General features: G+C 42.0%; 1 protein-coding gene across 1 annotated transcript in view; it reads right to left on the reverse strand.

Moving 5' to 3' along the window:
- Positions 1-431: 431 nt before the first annotated feature.
- Positions 432-12,580, reverse strand: part of LOC126199101 (cytochrome P450 6k1-like) — a 90,572-nt gene continuing 78,423 nt past the window's right edge. The window contains exons 7-8 of the mRNA XM_049935851.1: positions 6,700-6,948; positions 432-2,238 (exon numbers count right to left, since the gene is read on the reverse strand). Of these exons, the coding sequence (XP_049791808.1) occupies positions 2,057-2,238; positions 6,700-6,948 (431 nt within the window). The 3' untranslated portion in view covers positions 432-2,056. The remainder of the gene's footprint in view (positions 2,239-6,699; positions 6,949-12,580) is intronic.

Genomic DNA, 12,580 nt, shown 5'->3' on the forward strand with positions numbered 1-12,580 from the left:
CAGTGCCTCATAAATATATCGGATGCGTATTGTATATCAGTTTCTTCACTTTTTTCCCAGGATATGATTTTATCAAATTTCCTTTATAACTATTTTTTGGATCCACCAAAATTTTTACAAATCAATCCCATAAATTATTTAAGAGTAGATACGATATGTGTTTTCTCTTGTACAAAATGAACTAGTTCGTACAGCTTCCTTAACTGAAATATAGTACTTCTGCTAGTTCTTGTTCGAACAACAAACTAAAAATGTATTACTTACTTAATCCCGAGTTGCACTTAAAGGGGCGAAGAAGAGCCCTCGTAGTAAGTGCACACATTGATTGGGAAAGTTTCTGTAGTGCCTTTTTGGTGTGCAAGTCTGTGTAAAAGAAGACCTTATTTATTTTTGACAAATATTTATTTTAACATCATACAATAACAGTTGATATCACATGAAATGGCAAGTGCTGACAGATATCCGACGGTTAGAATCATTCTCTTCCCATATAACGGACGGTGAAACGTGCAATGGTGGAGGAATTAGCGGCGAGAAAGAGATATCAACCTCCATGACGCCCAGAGGGGGGCCTATGGCTCGTCAGCGGTTGCAACTCAGTCTCCACGCTTCCCTTCCCTGACTACACAATCTCACTAAGATCTTGGCCTCCGCTGGCTGGAGGACTACAGCGAAAGGTCATTGGCGGTTAACAAAATCATCAGTCCTGCCAGAGGTGAACTGTTGAAACAGCCCTTCGATTGCGGCATCGAAACAGAGCATTAGGACTTAAAAGAACGGAAATTGGTTTAAATTGAGACACAATGTCGCGAAGGAGGCACAGCATCCCTTTAAGATTGTCTCGTTTCGCTAAATAACAAATATCCACTTGTTACGAGTATAAATGCTTTTTTGACAGAAACAGAAACAAACATTGTTCAAAGTATCGTGTAAAGTGATGAAGCTACTAACAAAGTAGCATCAGCACTTGACACGATACGTTGTACGAAGTTTGATCCTGATATCGTTGAGATTGCCCATGCTCGGACCGCGTCAACAAAGCATTTACGAGTATAACAAGTGTATACTTGTTATTTAGTGACTTTAGACTATATTAAGTATGTGTACCTAGTATAAAACTTTTATTTCTCACTCTTTATACTTCATATTTGCGATCCTACTAATGGCTATATGCTTCGAAACTGACAAGTAAGTTTGAAGTGCAGATTCTTTGTATGATTAAAGTGATGCTGTTGTGCCCACCACCAAGCACAAATTCGAAGCATCTGAAGATCTAACATCTACCGAATTTTGGTGCAGTTAAGCTATTCAGTACATAACTATTACGTCGATAGTTCTATGAATTAATGTGTGCTAAATATTCACCTACTAAACCACTACACATTATCCATATTATTGACTAAATACAGTTGTTATCAGCATAGGCATGCCTAAGGACACTGTATTTGCGAAGTGAATTCGTCCATCAGCCGTAAACTTAATTACAGTGAAACTCTGCGACGCTGTAACATATTCACAAGCAACCTGATATCTGCCAACCCCAAGCGCCGTTGTGCATTCACGGCGACCACATTGCTAGCTCCCCCTAATGTGTAGAGTGGATCGTCACCTAGATCGGCAGATCCAAAATACAGTAAGGTTAGCTCCTCCAAAGGTGGTCCGAGGACAACGGGTCACCGTTGGTGGACTGCATGCACTTCCCCAAGTCTTGACGCGTGCTCTGCATTCAACCACCTGGAAGTCAGATCTCTATGTACAGTGGATCCTGAATACAAAAGTGTAACCTCCTCCAAAGAGGACCTGAGGGCTGTGGTTGATCGTCGGGTGACTGTAAGTAGTTCTCCAACTCCAGATGCGTGGGAAGTGCCCAGCCGCCTGTAATCCTAAGCCAGCTTTCCCTCCTGCGTACAATGGATCATCACCTGGCGCGTCCGATCCAGAATACAGAGGAGGAACCTCCTCTGAAGAGGGCCCAAGGATAGCAGGCCACCATCGGTGATCTGTACGCAGTTTCCCAAGTGCGGACCGCGCGGATAGCGTCCAGGCGTTCGAGTGCCTACGCAGCGTCGGGCGCGCTCTTGAAACAGAGCGGGATCCCGCCCACTGTTCCAGTCATGAAGGAGTACTTGTTGAAGCGCAGCGGTGGCGTGGGCGTGTTCTCGGCCGGCACCACCTGCACCCCGCTGGATATGATCTTCACCAGTGCCAGACGCATCACCATGTGAGCGAACCGGGTGCCTGCAATCAAGAAATCCGCCACTGTGACGAGGAATACTGCACTTGGCAGATGGTTGAACTTCAAAATGAATGATAACACACGTAGCACTAATGTAATATTGTACAATATTTATTATTTATTTCACAAAAAGAATTTTGGCTGTTACGCCATCATCAGATATAAAGATAAGTAGGTGTTGACAGATGTGAAAATTACCGAACTATCAGTTTAATACGTCACAGCTGCAAAATACTAACGCGAATTCATTACAGACAAATGGAAAAACTGGTAGAAGCCGACATCGGGGGAGATCAGTTTGGATTCCGTAGAAATGTTGGAACACGTGAGGCAATACTGACCTTACGACTTATCTTAGAAGAAAGATTAAGGAAAGGCAAACCTACGTTTCTAGCATTTATAGACTTAAAGAAAGCTTTTGACAATGTTGACTGGAATTCTCTCTTTCAAATTCTAAAGGTGGCAGGGGTAAAATACAAGGAGCGAAAAGCTATTTACAATTTTTACAGAAACCAGATGGCAGTTATAAGAGTCGAGGGGCACGAAAGGGAAGCAGTGGTTGGGAAGGGAGCGAGACAGGGTTGTAGCCTCTCCCCAATGTTATTCAATCTGTGTATTGAGCAAGCAGTAAAGGAAACAAAAGAAAAATTTGGAGTAGGTATTACAATCCATGGAGAAGAAATAAAAACTTTGAGGCTCGCCGATGACATTGTAATTCAGAGACAGCAAAGGACTTGGAAGAGCAGTTGAACGGAATGGACAGTGTCTTGAAAGGAGGATATAAGATGAACATCAACAAAAGCAAAACGAGGGTAATGGAATGTAGTCGAATTAAGTCGGGCGGAGCCGAGGGAATTAGATTAGGAAGTGAGACACTTAAAGTAGTAAAGGACTTTTGCTACTTGGGGAGCAAAATAACTGATGACGGTCGAAGTAGAGAGGATATAAAATGTAGACTGGCAATGGCAAGGAAAGCGTTTCTGAAGAAGAGAAATTTGTTAACATTGAGTAAAGATTTAAGTGTCAGGAAGTCGTTTCTGAAAGTATTTGTATGGAGTGTAGCCTTGTATTGAAGTGAAACATGGACGATAAATAGTTTAGACAAGAAGAGAATAGAAGCTTTAGAAATGTGGTGCTACAGAAGAATGCTGAAGATTAGATGGGTAGATCACATAACTAATGAGGAGGTATTGAATAGCATTGGGGAGAAGAGGAGCTTGTGGCACAACTTGACTCGAAGAAGCGATCGTTTGGTAGGACATGTTCTGAGACATCTAGCGATCTCCAATTTAGTATTGGAGGGCAGCGTGGAGGGTAAAAGTCGTAGAGGGAGACCAAGAGATGAATACACTAAGAAGATTCAGAAAGATGTAGGTTGCAGTAAGTACTGGGAGATGAAGAAGCTTGCACAGGATAGAGAAGCATAGAGAGCTGCATCAAACCAGTCTCAGGACTGAAGACCACAACAACAACAACAACAACATATAGTGCAATGAAATTTTGTTCGATCAATGATTTTAAACCAGTGGATCTACAGAGTATCTCCATTCCCAGAGATAAAAAATGTTATCATTAGGTTTAGGAATAAAACAGGAGGGATTATTTCAATGTAAAAGCGGTGTAAGATTGTTTAACTGAGATAAAATATGTGAAACATTAACTAATGAACTATATACAAATTACAACGGTTGTTCATAGAAGAAAATAAAGTGAACAATGAACTCTGATCATGTGTTCCAAAAATATGACTGAACAAAATAATCTTGCCTTTAATAGGTCCTAAATTACATGCAGATAATAACTGAAGCTGGTGTGATTATCCAAAGTATTTTTTTTAACACGATAAGAGAATTTAAAGTAAATACAATAAAACAAAATGAGACTTGTGAATAAGAGGGGTAATTTACAACATGATCTGGATGTGATTATGAATAATATCTGCAGTTAGAATTGGCGAGTAAGAGAACTGTGTCTGGCCATTCAGGACTAAGGTTTGGTTGACGGCCATATGTTTATTAATTTCCATTACGTCAAGATAGCCCATTTTCCTTTCTATATGAATGTGATGTAATACTTTATGTTTCACATTGTAACTATAGCCTTCTTTAAGCAAGTGGTCTGTAATAGTAGTCTCTCATTTCCTAAGTGTCCAACTTCTGTGGTGTTCCTTAAAGACAAGATTATTTTGTTCAGCCAGATCTTTGGAACATAACACCAAAGTTTATTACTCACTTTATTTGCTTCGATGAACAACTGTTGTAATTTGTATATAGTTCATTAGTTAGTATGACATATATTTTCTGTTTGTTAAATAATCTTACATAGGATTAACAGTGAAATTACCCCTCTTGTTTTATTCCAAAACCTAACGTTAACATTTTCCATCTCTGGAAATGGAGATACTCTGTAGATACACTAGTTTAAAATCTTTGAGCTAATAAAATTTCATCCCACCATATAAGTACCTTTGTACCTGATGATTGCGTAGTAGCCAAAAACAGCTTTGTGAAACAAATAACAAATATTGTAGAATATTACATCAGTGTTGTGTGTGTTCTCATTCATAATGTATAAAATATTCCACCAATAACCGACAGAACAGTCAATCAGTACAAATAAACTTCAAAACATGAGAAAAGTAATACCATGGAGAAATTATAGAGAGAGGTTACCCACACATTAGCTATCAAGCAAAGTTATTCTCTCAGGTGGACAGTAAACGCCTAACGCAGATGCTATATATTTCTGGATTGGTCGGCTTAAACGGAGCGCCATTCTTCCGTTTGTAAGAGTAATGGTGATTGGCAGACTATTTCTGACACAATGAGCCGGAGGAGTGAGGGAAAGACAGCAGATGATATACCCTTTCGCTTTTTGCGTGGAGGGAAGTCGTTCCAGTGACGCTCTTGAAGCGGGAACATATAGTTGGAGCGACTGCACTCTTGCGTGTACACAGAGAGCGAGGAACAAAGTCTCTACTCGGCACTGCACTGAGAGAGCACCTCTGTCGCTAGCGAATCGGAATGATACCCTATACTGAGTTGCTCGCCATTAAGCATTTGTTCACTGTGTTGGCCGCGACACTTAATGTGCGCTGTGAACACAGACATAGTATTAGTTAGCGCCTGCGAGCGAAAATTGAGTGGCATCGCAGTGGACTGGTTATCTGACCGGTGTACCAATAGTTAGACTAGGGGCAGATAGGAGTCCTTGACTTCGTCAAGGCGTAGTGAGAGTTCGATTGGTGAAGGTCAATCCAGATAGAAAGAGGTAATTTTGTTATTTTTCAGGGATGAACGACGCAGACAGAAGTCGTCGCAGCTCACAGTATTGTGTGCTACAGCGTAGGTGAGCCCCATCTTTCCTCCATTAGAAATAAAATACTTCGTTCACGTCACTGCATTACATTTCTCACGCAACAGCCTCGACTGTACTTAGAAAAATTCAGTCGGATAATTATTCAAGTTGAGTAGGCATAGTTCTCAGCCATTCTGCCGAGAAAATAACATTCTTAAAGAAAAGGGATAACAGAGCTTTCCCACACTTTGTATGTAAATTTCATTAACAGGGTTCCTATCCATAAGAGGTAACCTCCTATTCCGAAAAAACCCAGAAATTTGTGTATCAGTTTATAAATAAAAGTTTCACTTTATTTTCTCAGATTTTTCAATAAATAATTTTTTCCATTCGTTTAATGTTTTTCTTATACTAACTAAAATGGTTCAAATGGCTCTGAGGACTATGGGACTTAGCATCCATGGTCATCAGTCCCCTAGAACTTAGAACTACTTAAACCTAACTAACCTAAGGACATCACACAACACCCAGCCATCACGAGGCAGAGAAAATCCCTGACCCAGCCGGGAATCGAACCCGGGAACCCGGGCTTACACTAACTAGCAATACTCCAGTACCCAAGTATCCTACTAGTTACATAAGAAAATATAATATTTTTGTGTCTGTTCCTTACAGCGGTCGACTCCAGAAAAATTTATTGCTGAAAGTTTTTCAGGCAATTCTTTTCGGTACGTTAGGAGCGTCGAGCGTCTGTCTGACTTCTGTAGTAGTGTGGGGTGAAGTAGTGCGGGAGGGAAATTACTTCTTGCAGGAGCCAAAGGGTTCTTGCCAGATCAATCCGTTGCGCAGCTCGTCAACAAAATAACACACACACACACACACACACACACACACACACAGTGAACAAAAGGCGAACGACTTTTATGATCAAGTCTACGGCGAGGCCGTAGATCTGAACACATTTCTTTGACGAAAGGCGAGATTTGCCAGAGTTCTCTAATACAATGTCAAATTTCTTTGACATAATTATTTGACATATCAACTTTGACAAAGAAATATATTATAATACCGGCCTAAGGTGCTGTTGTTATGTTTGTTGTTTTGGATCGTATGAAAAATTTTGACTTTCCTTAACTAAATAAATGAAAAGAGTGTAAAATGGTTACCAATGCAGATGCGAGGTCCGTCGCCGAAGGGCAAGTAGCCCTTGGGTCCCTTGCCGACCACCTCCGGAGCGAACCTCTCCGGGTCGAAGCGGTCGGGTTCCGGAAAGAGCTCGGGGTCGTAGTGCATGGCCATGACGGGCACCACGATCGGCGTGCCCTTCTCGATGCGTAGACCGGGTACCAGCGAGTCGCACGTGCGCACGCACTCGCGGTCCAGCTGCGGCAGCGGCGGGTACTTGCGCAGCGTCTCTGCAACACCGACCACGGCACCGTGACGCTCTGGCCAGCTAACAGCGGCCGACCACCAGAGGCAGAGTCCGCCTTATTAGCTGCCTTACCCCCTACTGACAGCGTGAAGATAGAGACTAGCTAAATGTACATCTACACCTATACTCCGCGAAACACTCTTCGGTGTGTGGCAGGCGTTATCTCCAGTACATCTACATCTTCATGGATACTCTGCAAATCACATCTATGTGCCTGGCAGAGGGTTCATCCAACCATCTTCACAATAATTCTAATAATAATAATATTATTCCAATCTCGTATAGCGCGCGGGGAAAACGAACACCTATATCTTTCCGTGGGAGCTCTGATTTCCCTTATTTTATTATGATGATCGCTTCTACCTGTGTTGGTCGGCGTTAACAAAATATTTTCGCATTCGGAGGAGAAAACTAGTGATTCAAATTTCGTGAGAAGATTCTGCCGCAACGAAAAACGCCTTCTTTTAATGAATTCACCCCAAATCCTGTAACATTTCAATGACACTCCCCTATTTCGCGATAATACAAAAAGTGCTGCCCTTCTTTGAACTTTCTCGATGTTCTCAGTCGATCCCATCTGGTAAGGATCCCACACCACGCAGCAGTACAGTAAAAGACGGATAAGCGTAGTGTAGGCAGTCTCTTTAGTAGATTTGTTACATTTGTTAAGTATCCTGCCAATAAAAAGCAGTCTTTGATTAGTCTTCCGCACAACATTTTCTATGCGTTCTTCCAATTTAAGTGGTTCGATATTGTAATTCCTAGGTATTTAGTTGAATCCACGGTCTTTAGATTTAACTGATTTATCGTGTAACCCAAGTTTAACTGATTTCTTTTAGCAGTCGTGTGGATAACCTCACACTCTTCGTTTTTAGCGTCAATAGCCAATTTTTACACCATATACATATCTTCTCTAAATCGTTTCGCAATTTATTTTGATCTTCTGATGACTTTAATAGGCGATAAACGACAGCATCATCTGCAAACAACCTAAGACGGCTACTCGGATTGACTCCTAAATCGTTTATATAGATAAGGAACACTATCTTGGGGAACGGCAGAAATCACTTCTGTTTTATTAGATGACTTTCTGTCAGTTACTACGAACTGTAACCTCTTTGACAGGAAGTCACAAATCCAGTCTCATAACTGAATTATTCCATAAGCACCCAATTTCACTACAAGCCGCTTGTGTAATACTTATCCCCTTCCTCTGTCATCACTTCTAGCTGGATAGATGCGGCCCGCCAGGAATTCTTCTTATGCGCCAATCTCTTCATCTAAGAGTATCACTTGCACCCTACGTCATTAACTATTCATCAGATATATTCCAATATATCGTCTCCTACCGCTTTTTTTAACACTGTACAGCTCCCTCAAGTACCATGCAAGTTATTCTTCTATGTATTAACACACGTCCTATGATACGAATTCTGCTTTTGTGCCAACCTCATCGTCTAAGAGTAGCACTTGCACTCTACGTCTTTAATTATTCGTCATATATATTCCAATATATCGTCTCCTACCGCTTTTTTAACCCCTTACAGCTCCCTCAAGTACCATGCAAGTTGTTCTTCGATGTATTAACACATGTCCTATCATACGAATTCTGCTTTTGTGCCAACCCCATCGTCTAAGAGTAGTACTTGCACTCTACGTCTTTAATGATTTGTTGGATATATTTCAATATATCTTCTCCTACCGCTTTTTAACCCCATAAAGCTCCCTCAAGTACGATGCAAGTTATACCTTAATTTATTAACACGTGTCCTATGATACTGTTCCTTCTTCTAGTCAGAGCATTTCACACGTCTCTCTGCTTGCTGAATTTGTGGAGAACCTTCCCTTTTTTTTAGGTTTCCGTAACGCAATCGGTAAAAACGAAATTCTTATAGGATGGCTTTGTTGTCCGCGTGTCTATCAATCTGTGTTTCCGACTGTTAAGAATCCATTTTCTCAGGAGTAGGAAGACGCATCAAGTTCAATTTTATGTCACGTATTAAGATCTGTGGTCCCTTGGCAGTGTAAAAATTTAAGCTTTTAAATCAGTTAAATCAAAAAATTTATGTCACATATTTCGATATTCGCAAACTCACTCAACAAAACCTATAGGGTACTTTCCGTTGACCAAGAACAACGAAATTTTTCAAGAAGCAATGTTTTACGGTAAAAGTAAAGGAAAAACCCCAAAAATTGTTAATTTGTAATTATATAGCACGAAAAAATGTTTTTCTGTCATTTTTGATCCGCCCATCTCTCCGTCCGTCTGTAAAGACCCATTTTTCTCTCGAAACGTTGTCGTATCAAATTTAAATTTATGTCACGTACAAAAATCTATGGTTCCTTGGTGGTGTAAAAATTTCAAGCTTGTAAGTCAATGCGATCAAAAGATACAGCCATTTACGTCATATATTTTGATACTCGCGAACTCACTCATCAAAACCTACAGGGAACATCCCGTTGACGTAGAATCATGAAATTTGGCAAGGATCAAGGTTTCAGGCACAAGTAAAGTTAAAAAAATCTGAACATTGTTAAATTGTAATTGTATCACATAAAAATGTCTTTATGCCATTAAACGTACAGTCCATTCATGATACGTCTAAAGCATGATAGGACAAAATTACTGCATCCATACATACCGGTATATAAACTAAAATCTTCTGCTCCCTTTTTTTGGAAGGCCGGGGTAGTATGAGTAGAGATTCTGATACGGTCTTGGAATTCCCGAGACCGATATCTTTCCGGACTCTGTATCAAAAACAGGCAAAAATGCTTGGAGTTGTCGGAAGTACATACGACTGGGAGATACCAGAAGGCTTCAGAAATAATACATCTAAATTTAAACTCCGCAAGCCAGTTGACGGTGCGTGGTGGGGGGTACTTCCAGTGACACTAAATGATCCCCCCTTCCCTGTTCCCTTCGCGAATGGCGCGTGGGAAGATCGATTGTCGGTAAACCACCGTGTTAGCTCCAATTTCTCGACTTGAATTTTGTCCTTGTGCTCATTGCGCAATACGCGTGTAGGGGAAGTAATATGTTGTCTGGTCTTTCCCGGAATGTACTCTGCGGAATTTTTGCGACACCCAATATTGACGAAAACCGTCTGTTTGTTTCCCGTTACAAGCAAAGTGTTTTTTGAAGCGGAGATTTACGTGCCCATTCGATTGGGCGGTCCTAAATTAGTCTGTTGCGATATGTGCTCTATCGATATTTATTAACGTGGACAATAAAAACACGAAGAGTACCCAGTACTCCAACGGCGACGGCACCGCCCCGGCCCATGCCGACTGCTACCCCCACTCAACGGCGCTGCATAGTCACTGTTGGAGTACTGGTTATTCTTCGTGTTTTTACTGTCCACGTTAATAAATATCGATAGAGCACATATCGCAACAGACTAATTCGGGACCGCCCAATCAAGTAGGCACGTAAAATTCCGATTTAAAAATCATTTTGCTCATAACGGTATACAAACCGACACTTTCTGTCGACACTGAACGTCTCGTGAAAGACGTGGTGAGCAGTATTTGTGTGGAGTGACTGTAGCTACACATTGAAAAAAAGAAATTGTAAACATCTGCCGAAACACCAGAGAAGATGCGCCTGACGACTCTTAGGAGTGACACCGTGTATATACAGGGCTATTCAAAAAGAAGGAACGCATTTCAAACATTTATTGCTGTCAACACAATTCCAACGTTCCTGGAAAGAGAAAAGTTCAAATTTTTATGCATTCAGTGTAAACACCATGTATCAACACAGTGGCTCATTTCCTGCCACACACGAAGCAGCTGATCTCTCGTTATCGAATTCACAGCTTCAACAATCCGATATCGCCGACTTTCAAGTGTGTCAGACATAGGGGGGATAAGAACGCAGTCTTTTACGTAATTAAACTAAATTAAACTCCTCCCGAACAGGCCACGAAGGCCCAACGGTACCGACCGGCCGCCGTGTCATCCTCAGCCCATAGGCGTCACTGGATGCGGGTATGGAGGGGCATGTGGTCAGTACACCGCTCTCCCGGCCGTATGTCAGTTTCCGAGATCGGCTTTTACATAACTCCACAGATAAAAGTCACAAGGTGTGAGGTCTGGAGACCTGGGAGGCTGCCGGCAATGAAGTTCATCTTCTGCTTGTCCTCTTCCATTCCAACATCCTGGAATTGTGTCATTCAGGTAACGTCGGGCGTGCTTAGGGAACTTCTCTAAGCACGTACAACGTTACCTGAATCCTTAGAGAATCTCACACCTCTGGACTTTTACCTCTGGGGTTACGTCAAGACATTGGTGTACGAATTCCCCGTAGAAAGGGATGAAGAACTGATTGATAGTGTCCAATCTGCCTGTCTCCTGGTGAGAGAGTGCGGCAGAAATTAATGCGCCGTTGCAACACGGTGGTCGTCACACTGGCCGTCGTCACATTGAACAACTAATTTGAGGTACGTTGCTGTCATGCGGTGTACGCTGTATATGTCTGTAACACAATAATTATGCATTTCCGACCATTTCCTGTCTCAATATAATCGGTTGCGGATCAACTATCACCTCTTTCAATTTGACCTAAAAAGTTTGAGACACGCCGTAGATGTCTGAGCAATTCAAATGGTTCAAATGGTTCTGAGCACTATGGGACTCAACTTCTGAGGTCATTAGTCCCCTAGAACTTAGAACTAGTTAAACCTAACTAACCTAAGGACATCACACACATCCATGCCCGAGGCAGGATTCGAACTTACGACCGTAGCGGTCTCGCGGTTCCAGACTGCAGCGCCTAGAACCGCACGGCCACACCGGCCGGCTCTGCGTAATTGACGGATCTAAGTTTTCACAATTAAGTCTGCTAACACGCCTGAAGTTTGCGGGCTTTAAAATAAAATGAAATGAAATGAGGTGGCCATCAACTACGTTCCCTCCGACTCATGGTTGAAATATGAAAAGTTTTGGCTGCTTTCGCTGTCTAGGGGCTGGGATACGTAGTTGCCGCATTACAGGCCAAATACTGCTGAGTCTACAGTATACGATAAGAATACACACATGAAGCGAATGGTCGAAGGTTTCTATCACTCGGCGATTGCGAATTATGAAAGTAACATATAAATTCATAAATGAAAAATTGCAGTTAAATAAAATCTGCAGGTACTATCTTAACGACTTTAAATGGTGGGTACGATAGTAGAAGTCCTTTTGAGAATGCGGTATATTTCTGCAAAACACTTATTGGTGTCGATGGTCTAGCAATTAAATAAAATATAAGCTGAATAACAGGGAAACAATAGATTCCTACTGTACGTAATTAGTTATGAACAACAACATAGCTGGCGAGATATTCACTTCTAAACGGACACTACGTCTTCACTGTAGAAGCCACGGAAATCTCACAAGTGCATAATTCGGCCTCCGAAGTATTTCTCTCTGCCGCGACCTCGCGCAAACCGCTCCGCTCTCCAAGTCTCTCTAGCGACCGTGCGTCCGCCGCGCCGTCGCGTCCAGCGCTCCTCTCCCGTACTCCGCACTCTCCCGAACTCCCCTGTCCTCTCTGGAAACGATGCCCTTCTCCCGCTTCCATCCAGTTTCCCCATTCACGAGTGCTGTGATTGGCTAGAGCGTTC

The sequence above is a fragment of the Schistocerca nitens genome, chromosome 8 (assembly GCF_023898315.1).
Source record: "Schistocerca nitens isolate TAMUIC-IGC-003100 chromosome 8, iqSchNite1.1, whole genome shotgun sequence".
In the NCBI taxonomy this organism is placed as follows: Eukaryota; Metazoa; Arthropoda; class Insecta; order Orthoptera; family Acrididae; genus Schistocerca; species Schistocerca nitens.